This window comes from Scyliorhinus torazame, chromosome 19, assembly GCF_047496885.1.
Source record: "Scyliorhinus torazame isolate Kashiwa2021f chromosome 19, sScyTor2.1, whole genome shotgun sequence".
Lineage (NCBI taxonomy): Eukaryota > Metazoa > Chordata > Chondrichthyes > Carcharhiniformes > Scyliorhinidae > Scyliorhinus > Scyliorhinus torazame.
Genome location: NC_092725.1, coordinates 85,240,666 through 85,260,073, shown reverse-complemented (window position 1 = coordinate 85,260,073; position 19,408 = coordinate 85,240,666). Strand labels below are relative to the sequence as shown.

General features: G+C 56.6%; 1 protein-coding gene across 1 annotated transcript in view; it reads left to right on the top strand.

Annotated features, from left to right (window-relative positions):
* The window catches only part of LOC140395960 (stimulated by retinoic acid gene 8 protein homolog), a 91,921-nt gene that overhangs the window by 60,627 nt on the left and 11,886 nt on the right, over positions 1–19,408 (top strand). The window contains exons 7-8 of the mRNA XM_072483988.1: positions 2,983–3,094; positions 7,719–7,883. Of these exons, the coding sequence (XP_072340089.1) occupies positions 2,983–3,094; positions 7,719–7,883 (277 nt within the window). The remainder of the gene's footprint in view (positions 1–2,982; positions 3,095–7,718; positions 7,884–19,408) is intronic.

Genomic DNA, 19,408 nt, shown 5'->3' with positions numbered 1-19,408 from the left:
ACCAGGGAAGCAAAGGCCAGAACGTCTGCCTCTTTCTCCTCCTGGATTCCCGGGTCTTCTGACACCCCGAAAATCGCCACCTCTGGACTCAGCGCCACCCTTGTTTTTAACACCGTGGACATGACATCCGCAAACCCCTGCCAAAACCCCCTAAGCTTTGGACATGCCCAGAACATGTGGACATGGTTCGCTGGTCCTCCTGCACATTTTGCACACCTGTCTTCCACCCCAAAGAATCTGCTCATCCGGGCCACTGTCATATGAGCCTGGTGAACAACCTTAAATTGTATCAGGCTGAGCCTGGCACATGTTGCGGACGCGTTGACTCTACTCAACGCGTCCGCCCATAGACCATCCTCCATCTCTCCTCCCAGCTCCTCCTCCCACTTGCACTTCAGCTCCTCGGTCTGCATCTCCTCTGACTCCATGAGTTCCTTGTAAATGTCCTACCCACCCTCTGGAAACTACACTGTCCTGAATCCCCCTTAGTGGTAGGAGCGGGAAGGTTGACATCTATTTGCGTAGGAAGTCCCGCACCTGCAGATACCTGAATTTGTTTCCCCTCGCCAATCTAAACTTCTCCTCCAGCGCCCTCATACTCGGAAAGCTCCCCTCTATAAACGTATCCCCCATTCTCAATCCCTGCTCTCCGTCATATCCGGAACCCCCCATCCATACTTCCCGGGGCAAACCGGTGATTATTACAGATTGGGGACCAGACCGATGCTCCCTCTGCTCCCACATGTCTCCTCCATTGCCCCCTGACTCTCACGGCCGCTACCACCACGGGGCTGGTGGAGTACCATGCCGGCGGGAACTGCAGAGGCGCAGTTATCAATGCCCCCAGACTGGTGCCCTTGCATGAGGCCACCTCGTTACGCTCCCATGCCGACCCCTCCTCCACCACCCACTTCCTGATCATGGCTAAAAAAATAGTTACTAAAATTTGGCAGCGCCAGCCCGCCCTCTCCCCGACTCTGTTCAAGCATTACCTTCCTTACTCGCGGGGTCTTACCAGCCCGAACAAAGCCAGTGATCACTTTGTTGACCCGTTTAAAAAAGGAGAGTGGAGAAATCTTTAATAAGCAAGTGAACAGGGTACTCAATACAGTGCATTACCTCTGCCACACTGTGTTAAGTCAATGTTATTACAATTAGACAGCATTTACTTAAGGTTTTTTCCCCTGCCTTGTTGATGCTTTGTAACTACAAAGCTGACAGAAATAAACCTCTTTTTCAAGAGCTTCTGTCTCACTGAGGAGACTTCACGCCAATCCACATCTAACAACTTGCTCTGAAAACTCTGCTCACATTTTGACAGCTGTGACAAATTCCACCACAGCAGCTGAAACAATCCACAACATTACAAAACAAATAGTCAATTCAAGCTGTCTCTCGGTTCGGTGTTAATGAATCTTCTAAAAAATTTCAGAATCATGGGCGAAATTCTCCGACCCCCCGCCGGGTTGGAGAATCGCCGGGGGCTGGCGTGAATCCCGCCCCCGCTGGTTGCCGAAGTCTCCGGCACCGGAGATTCGGCGGGGGCGGGAATCGCGCCGCGCCGGTTGGCGGGCACCCCCGCTCGATTCTCCGGCCCGGATGGGCCGAAGTCCCGCCGATAAATTGCCTGTCCCCGCCGGCGTAAATTGAACCACCTACCTTACCGGCGGGACAAGGCGGCGTGGGCGGGCTCCGGGGTCCTGGGGGGGGCGCGGGGCAATCTGGCCCCGGGGGGTGCCCCCACGGTGGCCTGGCCCGCGATCGGGGCCCACCGATCTGCGGGCAGGCCTGTGCCGTGGGGGCACTATTTCCCTTCCGCCTCCGCCACGGTCTCCACCATGGCGGAGGTGGAAGAGACTCCCTCCACTGCGCATGCGTGGGAAACTGTCAGCGGCCGCTGACGCTCCCGCGCATGCGCTGCCCGGAGATGTCATTTCCGCGCCAGCTGGCGGGGCACCAAAGGCCTTTTCCGCCAGCTGGCGGGGCGGAAATTCCTCCGGCGTCGGCCTAGCCCCTCAATGTTGGGGCTCGGCCCCCAAAGATGCGGAGCATTCCGCACCTTTGGGGCGGCGCGATGCCCGTCTGATTGGCGCCCTTTTGGGCGCCAGTCGGCGGACATCGCGCCGTTTCCGGAGAATTTCGCCCCTGATTCTAGATCCACATCTTCGTCAAGAACTAATTAGTTCTCCCTTGGGCCATACCCTATCCATGCACCACGTTTTGATTAAAATAAGCCATTAGTTTTTGGGGTATAGGGCTGGATTTTATGCAGCGGGAAGGTCCACGCCGTAAAACCTGTTGGAGTTGCCATCAAACCCCGGGGATGGTGCCCTCACTATCAAACACCCTGTTCCCAATTAATGGACCGGGTTTAGGGCAGGAGGTTGGCCACTGAAAGCCACCCTTCTGTCCTTGCCTCAATGTCCCCATCCCAATCCTATGAATCCACCCCACAACCCCCCATCCCACCTTCGCACACCTGTGGTTTGGAGGATCCCTCTGTGATTCCGGGTCTTGGGTGGATGCATTGCTTCCTGTTGGTGTTGACGGCATGAGGATCTGTCATCTTCTGATGGGCGGCAAGTCTTGCTTACCAGGGACCGCAATCGGCAGAAACGTCTGTGGCAGCAGCCAAATAAGTGTCCTTCCTCTCATGAAACTGACGGGGGACCCGCGCTGGTTCTCCGACCGGTGGGCAAAACCCCCGACCACCCAAAAAAATCCTCAATATATTATTTACAGATTTCTAAACAGAGGTAAAAACATTACCCCTGCCAGTGGCAGAGGTAAAAAGTGTGACAACAATGTGAAATACATTTTTTGTAGACAGGAATTTGCGCAAAAGTAAAAGCTTTTAATATTTTATAAATGCAATACTTCCTTTGGTAGGAGAATCTTGTGTTTATAGTAAAAATAATATTGGGCACACAAATGTTGATGTACTGATGCCTTTGCCTTTATTTCCTCTGATTCGATTAAAAGCTCCATCTTCAGTCACTGCTCCTCTGAAAATCCAGAAGAAACGTGCATTTTATACAAACAGATAATTAACTTTGTGATGGCTCGACCTGGTACAGTCGCACATCACTCACAGGTAAGACTTCACAACTAAGTTAAGCACAGCAGCTGAGTCCAGTTGGAGTTCTGGTGGTGCAATATTGAATATCTAAATTTCTCTACCAGGTAACTCACTTGAAAAATAGTTTCTTGCTAACAAGGTGGGAGTAAGTGATTTGCATTTAATGTGCCAGACCTGTAGTTATTTTAAAAAAAATAGTAATCTTCCTTATTTTCTCCTCCTTTTGCTGAGTTGAGAGGGACTGTCCTTGACATCGAGGTAGCATTTGACTGAGGGTGTCGTCAAGGAGTCCTGACAAAATTGAAGTCAGTGGGAATCAGGAGAGGAAAACCTTTCACTGGTTGGAGTCATACCTAGCACAAAGGAAGATGGTTGAGATTGTTGGAGGTTAATCATCCCTGCTGAGGAGATCGGTGCAGGAGTTCCTCAGGGTAAAGTCCATAGCCCAACCTTCTTCAGCTGCTTCATCAATGACCTTTCCTCTGTCTTAAGATCAGAGGTTAGGATGTTCACCGATGATTGCACAATGTTCAACATAATTCGAGACTGGGCTGATAAATAGCAAGTAACATTCGTGCCACACCAGCACCAGGCAGGGATCATCTCCAGCAAGAAAAAATGTAACCATCTCCCTTTGACATTCAATGGATTACCATCGCTGAATCACCCACCAGCAATGTTCTGGGGGGTTACCATTGACCAGAAACTGAAGTGGACCAGCCATATAAATACAGCGGCTACAAGAGCAGGTCAGAGGCTTGGAATTCTGCAGCGGGTAACTCACTTCCCAACTCCTCAAATCCTGTCCACCATGTTCAAGGCACATGTGATGGAATACTCTGCACTTGTCTGAATGAATGCAGCTTCAACAAGACTCAAGTAGCTCAACACCATCCAGGACAAAGCAGCCCGCTTCATTGGCACCACATCAAGCACCTTCACTCCCTCAACCACTGCGGCACAGTGGCAGTAGTGTGTACCATGTACAAGATATATCACAGCAACTCACCAAGGCTTCTTTGACAAACACACAATCTCTACCACCTAGAAACGCAAAGGCAGTAGATGCATAGGAACACCGCCATCTGCAAGTTCTCTGAACGCTGCACACAATGAACTGAATTTTACAGGGTGGGTGAGTGTATTGCAGGCCAACTGTCTTTAAAAAGATTGCCCACAGCGATGTTGCACACTGAGTGACCTTAACAACTAGAGGGCTGAATTTTACATGTCTCCTGGGGAGGTCGGGGGGAGAGTTGTGGCACGTGAAATAGGATGGGTGTCCACCCATCTCACCATCTTCTTGCCCACCCCCCAAGCTCTTTCCCCATAATATGGGGATGTGGACAGGAGTGGGAAGCCCGTTTAAAAAAAAACTTAAATGTTTAAAGGGTGGCGAGGAAGGGGAGGAGATTCGCTCTTTGGGAACTGCCCTTGGCCAATCACATGGTAGCCCTCCTTCATATCTGCTCCCTCCTTTTAAACCCACTCCCTCCCACTCGGATTGGCTGACAACTCCAGAGAATGGAGGTCCCACTCATTAATCAGCCCCACAGCGCTTTATGGCTATGAGCATGTTGACTCCATACTGACATGGTTTCTGGAGTGGGAGGTGGCCACCGCCCCTCACATATCTCTTGCTATACCCAGAGAGAGGGACTTCCATCGCTCAGTGAAATGAACTCTCACCCTCAAGAGCTGCCGGCCAATTTGATTGGTGCTGGAACTGCCAGCAGGCCCATGAACAAGATGTAGGGCAGAATTTTGCGCCGGCGGGATTTTACGGTCCCACTGACCTCAATGGACTTTTGAATGACTTGCCACATTTTCAGGCCCCACTCATGCAGAATCAGGGCTGTATTTCTGCTCAGAATGGACCTCGGAGTGAGGTGAGTCTGGCTTCTCGCGGGGGTGGGGGGAGAGAGATTGAGCACTCTAGGAAGGAAGGTGAGGGATATGGGGGGTTGAATTTTAAGGCTAGGGTTGAGGAACATTGGAGGGAGTATGATCTTAAGTGAGGGTGCCCCCAATGTGCACCAGGCAACTCCCAAAAGCACATAACCCTCCCCCCTTTCAAGAGCAGTTGGGAATGTGGAGCTGAGGTTGAAATCCAATAAGCCATAATCTTATTCAGCAACAGAGCAGGCTTGAAGGGGAGAATGGCCTACACCTAATTTGTATGTTCCTTCCTGGGCCTTCAAATGTTGGTTGAAAAACGGACCTGCCCACTCTCGCTGGTCTTCCAATGCTCAGTGTACTATGGCACTGGAGATGGATTTATGCTCTTAATTGCCCATTAATTGGGCAAGTGAGTGCCAACCCCGCCATCTCCTGTATTATGGGGAGCAGGTCAGGAGTGATGTGGAGAGGGCGGCATGTGGCGCAGTGGTTAGCACTGGGACTACAGCCCTGAGGACCCGGGTTCGAATCCCGGCCCTGGGTCACTGTCCGTGTGTAGTTTGCACATTCTCCCCATGTCTGCGTGGGTTTCACCCCCACAACCCAAAGATGTGCAGGTTAGGTGGATTGGCCACACTAAATTGCCCCTTAATTGGAGGAAAAATAATTGGGTACTCTAAATTTTTTTTTAAAGGAGTGGAGGGGAGGGTGGTGGGGTGGGCTGTCCACCCTTCACATTTCATGTGATCTTGGTCTTACCTGATATCCGTGTATCTGCACACTGAAGCAGCGGAGCCCTTGCTGTTAATTCATCACCTGAGGTTGGCACTGAGGCCAATTGTAATAGGCCGTTGCGTTCGGAATCGGTTAACTCACTTGTCATTATCGTCTAAGTGGTGAAGGTAACAGTTGTCCTCCAAACTTTCCAATCACAGCAACAGTGGGTAACCTCTGTTGGAGTTCTGGTTAAACTAGTCCTTAATTTTGTTGAACTGTCAACCTCTTGCACATCTTCCTTTAATCCTGCTGCTGATGGGTTGCATCCAACACTTCTGCATGGATATTACTTCAATACAGACCAGAAAATCAAACCGCATGCGTTCTGGTGTGTGCCAATCAGTATTACTGTTAGATCTATCCTAACCTTCCTAGGTCACTCTCATGGACAAATCCTCCCTGTGTCTTTCTGCATTGAGTTTCAATAATTTGTTCAGTGTGAACCCTGTTTGGTAATTGCTTTTTTTGAAGCTAAGAGACTTACTCAATGCCTCATTAAGATCTTACTTTAATCTTTGAAAACAACAGCACATCACATCAGAAAGAGTTTTAAGTTTAAAATATCAAAAACATTTATTTCCAAAAATGAACAAGCATGTACATGAGCCATCCTTTGATGTAACTCCTAAATAAACAAAATATGAAAAGATTGCAGCCAAGCCCTGGGCTGAACGATTACTCGCAGTGTTTCTCGTCATTTGTTACTATTGTGGAAGCTAATTAATCTGAAATGTCTTGAAAAACTCAACAGCAATACGATGCAGCTGCAGAAAATTAAAATATAAACACGGCGCTGGACATGCTCAATAGGTCAGGCAACTTATGTGGAGAGAAACAAGAGTTAATGTTTCAGGTTGATGACCTTTCGTCAGAGCTTGAAAATGTTACAGATGTAACATGTTTTAAATGAGAGCAGATGCAGGGAAAAGGTGGGTGGGGGAGGAGAGAGGAAAGGAACAAAAGGAAAGCAGGAGTGATTAAAATACAGAATTGTCACGGTGCAGGTTAATTGGCAAAAGGGATGATGGTGCAAGGAAAAATGAGGTGGTATTGGAACAAGTTAAGAGAAGAAAAGGTGAGTGGCAAAGGGCTGTAAATGGCGATTGTAGAGTCATAGAATTCCCATAGAATCCCTTCAATGCAGAGGGTGCCATTCGGCCCATCGAGTCTACACCGACCCTCCGAAAGAGCAGCCGACCTAGGCTCACTCCCAACCCTATCCCCGTAACCCCACCTACCTTGCACATCTTTGGACACTAAGGGCAATTTAGCATGGCCAATCCACTGAACTTTTGGACTGTGCAGTAAAATGAAGCAGCTGGAGGAAACCCATGCAGACACAGGGAGAATGTGCAAACCCTACACAGTCACCCAAGGCTGGAATCGAACCCAGGTCCCTGGCACTGTGAGGCAGCTGTGCTAACCACTGTGCCAGCGTGCCCCCCCTCCCCACATTATCAGTTATTATCAGCACTTGCTCTTTCAAAGAATGGGAGCAGTGCTTCCAGTCTGAAACCGTTCAACTCAGCATTGACTGGAAAGTTGTAGAGTGCTCAATTAAAAGGTGTGGTGCTGTTCCTCATGTCTGTTGAGTAGCATTGGAACAGAGTAGGAGGTTGAGGGCATCGAGGTGGGAGTGGGGCAGAGAATCGAAATCACAAGACGTCAGAAGCTCAGGGTGTCGTGTATTCATTGTTTATTCCTGGTTGGAACAAGGTCACTAAGGTTCCAATCACGTGACGTATTGATGATGTCATTGGCTGTTTGAGCGGGCAAATGGGCAGCCTGTCCGAAAAGCATGTCGCGTAAACACCGTGCCAATAAAGCTCTTGTTTGTTTATTACCTTTGTGGTCTGCAAGCCTATCCTTTAAAATTCCACTAAGAGAACTGGTGACAAGGAAGGGACCACACTGGCAGATTCCTGGAGAAGTAAATATTGAAAAATTGGCAATCCATGCACAGATATCCAAAAAGTATGAAGAAACTGAAGACTTTGCTGCACCAAAGCTGGCAACGGAGGGGTGCCAAATATCGGCAGACAGCATCAAAGGAATTGAAATTCAAACATCAAAAAGATGCGCACCACGTGCTCTGCCCGGAAAGATCTGGAACAGTACAGGAAGCACTGTGAGTAGCAAGTACGCGGCAACAATAGTTTAGAACTGGGGGTGATCCAAAACTCCGATGGAATCAGGCTCAGGGTGAAGCAAGGTAGTGCAAAAGATTTCATGGCACATCATGCATTCGGGAATGGCGGGAATTTCTGGTGCCCTGGGACCATACGATGAGAAACCCAAGCAATGAGAACGCCAAGATTTGATTATTTTGTCCAAGTGAATAAAATTGCAGCAGATATTGTAGTCCCAACTTTCCTGAGTGCAATGGGGAGGGGAAACATTCAATCTCCTGCGAAGCCTGGTGCAGCCAGAAAAACCAGGCTGTGAAGCCCCCCAGTGTGGCAGCCTGGATAAATGACATGGCAGGGTTCATTAAGCTGGAGAGGATAAAGTTTGCCTTGAGAGGGTCTGCGCAGGGGTTCTTCAGGCGGTGGCAACTGTTCCTAGCCTATCTCGCGGAGCGTTAGAATGAGGTCGGTCAGCAGCAGCAGCAACCCAGGGAGGGAGGGGGGGAGGGGGGTATTTGGGTGGGCGGGGGAGGGGTTTTTCTAGGGGTACTTGTAAAAAAAAAAGCATATGGGAGGGTTAATATGTGCGGGAGAAACCCATTGTATAAGTTCTGTATTATGTTTGATTGATATGCTTATGTTCTGTTCTGTTCTTTTCTCTTTTTCTTTTCTGTTACGGGGGTGGGGGGGGGGGCAGTTTAATTGGTTGAAAATTTTTGTTGGAAAAACTTTGAATAAACATATTTAAAAAAAAAAAAGAAAAACCAGGCTCGAAAACCTGTGATGAGATTGCGGAGATCTTGCAGGACCACTTCTCACCTAAACCTAAGGTCTTCGCCAAGAGGTTCAAATTCCATGACCATAACCAACAAGAAGATGAATCAATCACACAATTCGTAGCCACTTCAAAGAAATTAGTTGACTACTGCGAATTTGAAGATTTCATGAACGATACCATTAGAGACAGACTGGGTTAAGAAGCGAAGCGATCCAAAGAAGGTTGTTAACCAAAAGCAGCTTTAACCTAAAGAAAGCTTGAAAAGTCATTATTTCTATTGAATTAGCAACTAAGGAAGCCCAAAAATTAAGTTTGCACTAGAATCCATTAAATGTTAGCTGAGACCTTAACGCCGACACAGGTTCAAAATTGCCAGCAATATGCAAAAACAGGGGCAAAGATGCAAGACACAGTAATTGTGGATAAAAAGGGGAACATCGAGTGTGCTTGTTGGGGAAAGAAACAACAAGGTCCAAACAAGAACTATAAAAAGCAAGAACCAGGGGCGAAATTCTCCGTTATCAGCGGAAAGTCCGCCGATCGGCGCAAAAAACGGCACAAATCCGACTAGCGTCACGTCGGAAAAATGGGTCGATAGTCTCCGGCCCGAAATGGGCTAGCAGTGACGTAACGGGATCCGCGCTTGCGCAGTGGTTCACGCCGTGCAGCGTCATACGTGCTGCACGGCGTGACGGCTCATAAGGCCGCACTGCTCGCCCCCACCCGACCGCAACACCCGACCGCAACACCCGACTGGATGGCTGGCCGTCGCTCAGCCCCGAGGTTCGAGTCACGCGATGTGGAGGCGCTCCTGGACGCGGTGGAGCAGAGGAGGGACGCCCTGTATCCCGGGCACGGCCGCAGAGTTGCTCCACGCCACAGCCGGCGTCTGTGGAGGGAAGTGGCAGAGGCCGTCACCGCTGTGGCCCTGACACCACGGACAGGCACCCAGTGCCACAAGAAGGTGAATGACCACGTCAGAGCAGGCAGGGTGAGCCTCCCCCCCTGCCCAATATCCATATCCCCCCTCCCCCATATCCCCCCTCCCCCATATCCCCCCTCCCCCATATCCCCATATCCCCCTCCCCCATATCCCCCCTCCCCCATATCTCCCCCTCCCCCATATCCCCCCTCCCCATATCCCCCTCCCCATATCCCCCCTCCCCATATCCCCCCCTCCCCCATATCCCCCCTCCCCCATATCCCCAAGTGAATCCAGCCCTAACCTTAACCTCTGCAATGCACGCGCAACCGATGGCGTGCATTCATATACCTGCCTAACACTGTTGCCTTTTACCCCTGCCCCCCCCCCCCACAGGAGAAGCGCGCACACAACAATAGGGAGCATGTGAGGACTGGAGGAGGGCCCGCTGATGAGAGGCCACTGACTGAACACCAGGAAAGGGCCCTGGAACTGGCTGGCGGAGCTGAGGACCGGGAGGTTGCTGATGCAGAGGTCGGGGGCGTACTAGCAAGTGAGCCACCGACAGCCCGTCCCCATATCCCCCCTCCCCTATATCCACCTCCCCGTATCACCTGATCACTGCCTGATGTCTAACCATGCATGCTTCATTGTGTATCGCAGGACCAAACGTCCAGGCACCCATCCCCGCAGATGCAGACCGCCCCCAGGATGCCCCTCGGCTACCACAGGAGATGGAGAGACCCGCACCCTCCAGCATGCGACGCCCGCAGGATGCCCCTCGGAGACCACAGGAGACGGAGAGACCCGCACCCTCCAGCATGCGATGCCCGCAGGATGCCCCTCGGAGACCACGGGAGACGGAGAGACCCGGACCCTCCAGCATGCGACGCCCGCAGGATGCCCCTCTCACACCACGGGAGACGGAGAGACCTGGAGCAACAGGGAGACGACACCCCCGTCACGTGCGGGAGCGACCACCCAGCGACGAGGGGGGCAGCCACAGGCCCCCGTCACATCCGAGCCAGGACACCACTACCCAGGACACCACTACCCAGGACACCACTACCCAGGACACCACTACCCAGGACACCCCTACCCGGGACAGCACTACCCAGGAAGACGAAATACCGGACAGTGACTCAGAGTGGATGGGTGGAGACGAACCCCCACCCCAAAGTGCCATGGACTCAGAGTGGGACGAAGAGCACGACACAACGCCACTGCTGTCACCAACACCCTCCACCATCGCAGAAACACTCACCACGGTTGGGCACTTTAGTGATGAGGCGTCTGGTACACTCACCGGTGCGTACAACACAGCCGTCCCGGTACAGCAGGTGGAGGTAGGAGCAGCAGAGGGACCGGGCGGTCGGAGGGCAGTCCAGCCCAAGCGAACATCTGCCGCCCAGATGGATCCCGGGTTCCTGCAGTTACCACACCCACACATAGATCCGATGCAACCACCGACCCGGAGACAAGCGAAGAGGGTGACGGGCGGCTTGCGGCGGCTGCGGTCGCAGGTGGAGGAGTCCACCCGCGTCCAGGAGCTGGGAGTGGTGCCGGTCATGCGTGCCAGCCAGGCCGACACCGCATGGGTGGCGTCCGCGGTGGAGGCAATGGGTGCGACGGTGTCAGACATGGGGAACGGTTTGCGAGGCCTGGGGCCTTCCGTGCAGGCGGCGTCTGTGGCCCAGGAAATGGCTGCCCTCTCACAGGAGGCCATGAGCTAGTGCCAGCGCCAGATGGCAGAGGCGCTCAACGCCATAGCCCAGTCTCAGCAGGCCATGGCCCAGTCTCTGCAGGCCATGGCCCAGTCTCTGCAGGCCATGGCCCAGTCTCAGCAGGCCATGGCCCAGTCTCTGCAGGCCATCGCTGAGGGCATCGGCGCCAGTGGCCATGTGCGAGCCGGCGTCGCACTGTCACAGACAGGGTTTGCCAACCCCCTGGGCTCCATGGCTGCAAACCTGCAGACCCCTGTCGATACCAGCACGGGCCTCCAGGACTGGCAGCGCCAGATGTCGGGGGGGCATCGGATGGCCAGTCCGTTCGCATCCCCCACCCATGTAGAGGCCTGGGGGCCATCGGGCACCCCGAGGGAGGAGGAGGTGGTGTGGTCTGTCCCGGCTCCCTCTGTAGGGGAGGTCCCGGTACACCGCGACACCTCGGACTCCCCCCCCCCCCTTCCGTCCCAGGTGCATCGGGTGGGCAACGGGCAGGACAGGCTGGCAGCTCGCCATCCCAGTCGCCCGGGCCGCAGCCTGGCCCATCTAGGCCAGGACGCCCCAGGAAACGGCCGCCAAAGGGATCCAGTGTCAGAGGGCAGGAATCACAGGAGTCCACCTCCAGTTCTGCTGTACCGTCTGGGGAACCACGTAGACGTAGTCAAAGGGCCCGTAAGGCCAAACAATTAGACACTGAGTAAGTTGGCACGGGTGCAGGGCACAGATGAGTTTTAGGGGCTAGGGCACGTGCATGAACTCCTTTGGTTATTAAAGTCAATATTACACCTACCGAAGCTGCCTTTGTGCTCTGTCCAAAGCGTGCGGGGGTGTCATGTACGTTGAGCGCAAGTGTGTGTGTGAGGGGTGGTCTTACCTCAGCCCCAGGTGAGTCTGTCCCCTTCCCCCTGGGCCGCCATCAACATTCCCCGTGCAGAGGACGGGACCGTGCGCTGCAGTGTCACAGCCGCATGCAGGGATGGTCCGGGTGGATGGTGGTACTGTGGCCATGGGTCAGACATAGTCCAACGATGTAGAGCCAGGAGCTCACCGCAGGGCGGGTTGTCATCATCCTCCATGGCCTGCGATAGACACGCGTCCACCCGCAACTGTGTGAGCCCGGCCCGTTGTGCCGCAGGTGGATCGGCAATGGGGGGGGGGGGGGTGGTGTGCATGCGGGTGGGGTGGGTGGGGTTGGGGAGGGGGTGAGGGTGCTGGGTGGGTGGATGGGTGGGGGGTGTGGGTGGTCGGCTGTTGCCATGGTGTGCGGTCTGTGGCCATACGACCCGATTCCCACGCCCATCTAGTCAGTGAAGCGGGCGTCTATCAGTCTGTCCCGTGCCCGCTGGGCCAGCCGGTAACGGTGGACAGCCACCCGCCTGTGTCTACCCCGTCTGCCCTGACCATTGCCCCCATCCCCCTCATCTGGGGAGGACTGGGCCTCTTCCTGCTGCTCCTCCACTCCACCCTCCTCTGCCTGTGGCACATCGCCCCTCTGCTGGGCTATGTTGTGCAGGACGCAGCACACCACAATGATGCGGCCGACCCTATCTGACCGATACTGGAGGGCGCCCCCAGAGAGGTCCAGGCACCTGAAACGCATCTTCAGCACGCCAAAGCACCTCTCAATCACTCCCCTTGTCGCTACATGGGCATCATTGTAGCGGTTCTCCGCCTCATTGCATGGCCTCCGTATAGGCGTCATCAGCCACGATCGCAATGGGTAGCCCCTGTCGCCCAGCAACCAGCCCCTCAGCCGGGGATGGCGTCCCTCGTACGTGCCGGGGATGGATGACCGCGACAACACGAATGAGTCGTGTACACTGCCTGGGTGACGGGCGCAGACGTGCAGGATCATCATGCGGTGGTCGCAGACCACCTGTACGTTCATCGAATAGGTCCCCTTCCTATTAGTGAACACGGCCCTGTTATCTGCAGGTGGCCGCACGGCGACGTGCATCCCATCGATCGCGCCCTGGACCATGGGGAACCTGGCCACGGCAGAGAAGCCCACGGCCCGGGCATCTTGGCTGGCCCGGTCCACGGGGAAGCGGATGTAGCGGTGCGCCATGGCATATAGGGCATCTGTCACTGCCCGGATGCACCGGTGCACCGATGTCTGCGATATGCCGGACAGGTCCCCACTCGGTGCCTGGAATTACCCCGTTGCATAAAAGTTCAGGGCCACCGTAACCTTGACGGACACGGGGAGAGGGTGTCCCCCACCAGTGCCACGCGGTGACAGGTGTGCCAGCAGGTGGCAGATGTGTGCCACGGTTTCCCGGCTCATCCGGAGTCTCCTCCTGCATTCCCGGTCCGTGAGGTCCTGGTATGACTGCCGGGGCCGGTACACACGGGGCGCCCTCGGGTGCCTCCGTTGGCGTGGGGCCGCGACGTCCTCCTCCCCCTCCTCGTCCTGTCGGTCAGGTGTCCCTCCAGCCTGGGCGGCTGCTGCCTGCCCCTCTGCGGCAGCCTGCGCCGCCTCTCTGGCACGCTCCTCCTCCTCCTCATCCAGGGCAACATAGACATGAGCGGCTGCAACCACGGCGGCCAACATCGCTGGATGATCTGAAAACATGACGGCCTGGTGGGGGGGAGGGGAACGACGACATGTCATCATTGCCCATGTCCCCTCCTCTTCCTAGCCAGGTGGCATGGACCGCATGGGTCCAACTGTTGGAGGCTGGCACCTGGCCAGGTGGACCAACTCACTTGCCCTCCCATTCCCCTCCTCGGCACGGACCCCCCCCCCCCAACGTCCACCCCGGCACGGACCCCCCCTCCCCCCCCAAACTTCCAACTCCAGCACGGACCCCCCCCCACCTCACCCCGGCACGGACCCCCCCCCCCCAACCTCACCCCGGCACGGACCCCCCCCCCAACCTCCACCCCGGCACGGACCCCCCCCAACCTCCACCCCAGCACGGACACCCCCCCAACCTCCACCCCAGCACGGACCCCCCCCCCAACCTCACCCCGGCACGGACCCCCCCCCCAACCTCCACCCCGGCACGGACCCCCCCCCCCAACCTCCACCCCAGCACGGACCCCCGCCAACCTACACCCCAGCACGGACCCCCCACCAACCTCACCCCGGCACGGACACCCCCCTCCCCCAACCTCCACCCCAGCACGGACCCCCCCAACCTCCACCCCAGCACGGACCACCCCCAAACCTCACCCCGGCACAGACCCCCCCCCCCAACCTCCACCCCGGCACGGACCCCCCCCCCCCAACCTCCACCCCGGCACGGACCCCCCCCAACCTCCACCCCAGCACGGACCCCCCCCAACCTCCACCCCAGCACGGACCCCCCCCCAACCTCACCCCGGCACGGACACCCCCCCCCCAACCTCCACCCTAGCACGGAACCCCCCCCCAACCTCCGCCCCAGCACGCACCCCCCCCCAACCTCACCCCGGCACGGACCCCCCCCCCAACCTCCACCCCAGCACAGAACCCCGCCCCCAACCTCCACCCCAGCACGGACCCCCCCCAACCTCACCCCGGCACGGACCCCCCCCCCCAACCTCCACCCCGGCAAGGACCCCCCCCAACCTCCACCCCAGCACGGACCCCCCCCCAACCTCCACCCCAGCACGGACCCCCCCCCCCAACCTCCACCCCAGCACGGACCCCCCCCCCCAACCTCACCCCGGCACGGACCCCCCCCCCCAACCTCCACCCCGGCACGGACCCCCCCCCCCAACCTCCACCCCAGCACGGACCCCCGCCAACCTACACCCCAGCACGGACCCCCCACCAACCTCACCCCGGCACGGACACCCCCCCCCCCAACCTCCACCCCAGCACGGACCCCCCCAACCTCCACCCCAGCACGGACCACCCCCAAACCTCACCCCGGCACAGACCCCCCCCCCCCAACCTCCACCCCGGCACGGACCCCCCCCCCCCAACCTCCACCCCGGCACGGACCCCCCCCCAACCTCCACCCCAGCACGGACCCCCCCCAACCTCCACCCCAGCACGGACCCCCCCCCAACCTCACCCCGGCACGGACACCCCCCCCCAACCTCCATCCTAGCACGGACCCCCCCCCCAACCTCCGCCCCAGCACGCACCCCCCCCCAACCTCACCCCGGCACGGACCCCCCCCCCAACCTCCACCCCAGCACAGAACCCCGCCCCCAACCTCCACCCCAGCACGGACCCCCCCCAACCTCACCCCGGCACGGACCCCCCCCCCAACCTCCACCCCGGCAAGGACCCCCCCCAACCTCCACCCCAGCACGGACCCCCCCCCAACCTCCACCCCAGCACGGACCCCCCCCCCCAACCTCACCCCGGCACGGACCCCCCCCCCAACCTCCACCCCGGCACGGACCCCCCCCCAACCTCCACCCCAGAACGGACCACCCCATCCTCACCCCGGCACGGACACCCCCCCCCCCCCAACCTCACCCCGGCACGGACACCCCCCCCCCCCCAACCTCCACCCCGGCACGGACCCCCCCCCAACCTCACCCCGGCACGGACCCCCCCCAACCTCCACCCCGGCAAGGACCCCCCCCAACCTCCACCCCAGCACGGACCCCCCCCAACCTCCACCCCAGCACGGACCCCCCCCCCCAACCTCACCCCGGCACGGACCCCCCCCCCAACCTCCACCCCGGCACGGACCCCCCCCCAACCTCCACCCCGGCACGGACCCCCCCCCAACCTCCACCCCGGCACGGACCCCCCCCCAACCTCCACCCCAGCACGGACCATCCCAACCTCACCCCGGCACGGACCCCCCCCCCCCAACCTCACCCCGGCACGGACACCCCCGCCCCCCAACCTCCACCCCGGCACGGACGCCCCCCCAACCTCCACCCCGGCACGGACCCCCCCATCCACCTCCCCGGCACGGACTCCCTCCCGGCACTCCCCCGGAGCCCAGCCTACTCTAACCATCCCCCCCCCCCCCGCCGCACACACACACACACACAAGCTGAGACACACCTCTCCTCACGCATTCAGACTGCGGCCACGCCATCGCCTGCCCAGAGCCAACCCCCCAGGCCGTCACTCACCTCCACGCTGGTTGGCGTGAACCTGGAGCACAGGGTCACACCGATGAAAAGGAGGTTTGATTCATGTCGACGTGAACGGTCATCACGTCGACGGGACTTTGGCCCATCCGGAAGGGAGAATATCGGCAGGCCGAAAATCGGCTGCCTTGCGCAGACCCGTGACATTCTCCGCGGCAGCGGCGACATTAACGCCCCGCCGACTTTTCTCCCTTCGGAGACTTCGGCAACCGGCGGGGGCGGGATTCACGGCGGCCAACGGCCATTCTTCGACCCTCTGGGGGGGGTCGGAGAATGACGCCCCAAGTGTATCAAATGTAAAACTGAATAGAGGGAAAAGGGTTCACGTGATGTAAAAAGGGAGCGAAAAAGACCAGAGTCACAGTAAATGACCAACTGTTGTTGAACATACTGGCCATTTCGGGTGTAACAAACCGTTACTGGGGCACTCCTTTACTGAGACTGGAGCAGCAATTTTGGCGGTACCAGAAACTTTACCAACAGAAACGCCAACAGGGGCGGGATTCTCCGACCCCCTGCCGGGTCGGAGAATCGCCGGGGGGGGGGGGGGCGGCGTGAATCCCACCGGCCTCCGACTTCTCCGGCACCGAAAATTCGGCAGGGGCGGGAATCACGCCGCGCCGGTTGGCGGCCCCCCCCCCGGCGATTCTCCGGCCCGCGATGGGCCGAAGTCTCGCTGCTGTCATGCCAGTCCCGCCGGCGTGAATCAAACCACCTCCCTTTCCGGCGTGACTGGCGGCGCGGGCGGGCTCCGGGGTCCTGGGGGGGGGGGCCTACCGATCCGCGGGCAGGCCTGTGCCGTGGGGGCACTCTTTTCCTTCCGCCTCGGCCATTGCCTCCACGATGGCCGATGCGGAAGTGACCTGCGCATGCGCGGGGATGACGTCAGCAGCCGCCGACATTCCCGCGCATGCGCGGCCTTCCACTGACCAGCGCGGTCCCTTCGGCCTCGGCTGGCGTGGCGCCAAAGACCTTTCCTGCCAGTCGGCGGCACGCCAACCACCCCGGAGCGGGGCTAGCCCCTCAAGGTGAGGGCTTAGCCCCTCTGCACCTTTGGTGTGGCCCGACGCCGGAGTGGTTCCCGCCACTCCATCCCGCCGGGACCCCCCGCCCCGCCGGGTAGGGGAGAATCCCGGCCCATATCACCTTAAAACCCTCAAAGATAATACTAAAAACCGATACTAGAGAAGTGGTTCCATTGAGGGGCCATATCAATGTAAATGTGCAGCTAAATGGATAGACCGCAGCCTTTTCCTGCACATTGCTCAAGGTAACTATCCAGCCCTAATGGAGAGAGCTAGGCTGGAGAGAATCGAGCTAAACTGGGCCATGGTAAATCTCATGTCGGGGTCCGAAGCCGGTCTACCGAAGATTTTAATGAAACATGCCATTGTCTTTAAGGGAGAGCTGGGAAGCATGAAATATGAAGGATGAAATCCAAACAAGATGTTTAAAGGTGAGGTCAGTGCTGTACGACATCAGGCCTACAGTTGACCGAGAATTAGAGAGTCTGCTCAACCTTGAACCTGTCATGATATGCAAACATGCAGCTAATGAACACATAGAATAGGACATGACCAATGAGCAGTCAGGACACTCAGGGGTGGTATCTCACTTTCAAAGGGATGAGGCACTCACAACCCACCTCTTTCCACAGACCAACATCTACAGAGTGAGACAGGGTGTATCCTCAGCATCACACTCCAGCACGTGGCTTCGAGCAAGGCTGGTTCAGTTAGATTGAGTTGCTACATATAGATTAGGAGAGTCGAACTCATTAAGAACTGTGCTAATCGTTCAATAAAACACATTGAACTCACTTCAAAGTCTGGAACATCATTTACTCAAAACTGCATCAAGTGGCAGCTTGTGTTATTCCAAATTACATAACACAACATGATACCAGGAGTCTGTTCAATCTAGTTAGTTCAACTCAGCAAGATCCGTGACGACCAGCGAATGTATACCGGCACAATGGAAAAGATTCAGGCTCCCCACCAGCTCAGAACCTCCGGCAATCTCAATGCCAACTGGCGGACATTCAAGCAGAAATTTCAGCTTTACGTCGAAGCATCAGACCTCAATGGTGCGTCTGATGCACGGAAGATAGCTCTTTTCCTCGCCACAGCAGGTGATCACTCCTTGGAAATATTCCAACTCCTTTGACTTCGCCGAAGACGAGGACAAGACAAAGTTTCAGACCATCCTGGACAAGTTTGACAGCCACTGTGAGATGGACACCAATGAAATCTTCGAGCGCTACATATTCAAGCAGCGATTGCAAGGTAAAGACGAATCCTTCAACTCATATTTAACTAACCTTAGACTGCTAGCGCAATCCTGCAACTTCGGTGATATCATTGACTCCATGATCAGAGACCAAATTGTTTTTGGAGTTCGCTCTGATCCTCTGAGAGAGCAGTTACTGAAGATCAAGCACATGACCCTGCTAGTCGCGATTGAAACATGCACAGTTCATGAGCACGATGAAAATCGCTATTCCCAGTACAAAACGGCAGAAAATGATAAACTAGCCTCCCACGAGGCGGAGAGTGTGCAGGCCATCTCCCGGAGGCAGCGTCTCAACATTGACGAAAGCGGCCATTTCGCGCGCTCTTCCCGGGGCCAGACACATGCGAGATGCGAACGGGATAACAAAGCGGCTGAAACACGCACTGCGTAGGTGCAGACGTCTGAGAACCGCACTGCGCATGTGCAACGGCACACGGGAGCGTCAGGATGCCAACGTCATGACGGGTTTGAACTGTGGCACCGCCCATTTAAAGAAACACTGCCCTGCAAGAGGCAGACGCTGTTTAAACTGCGGGAAGCATCCGGAGTGTGCAACAACGCCTACAGGATTCTGATCCCGGCAGAGCAACGGATCCAGATGATGAATGCCTGGATAACGCCTACCGTGTGGGCATTATTACAACGTGTGAATATGCCACATCAGACTCATCGCAAGTCCAGTTGATCCTAGCTGTGGATTCCGAGGACGAAAGGCGAGCAATGATGAAGGTCAACCACTGCCCCATCCAGTTCAAGCTG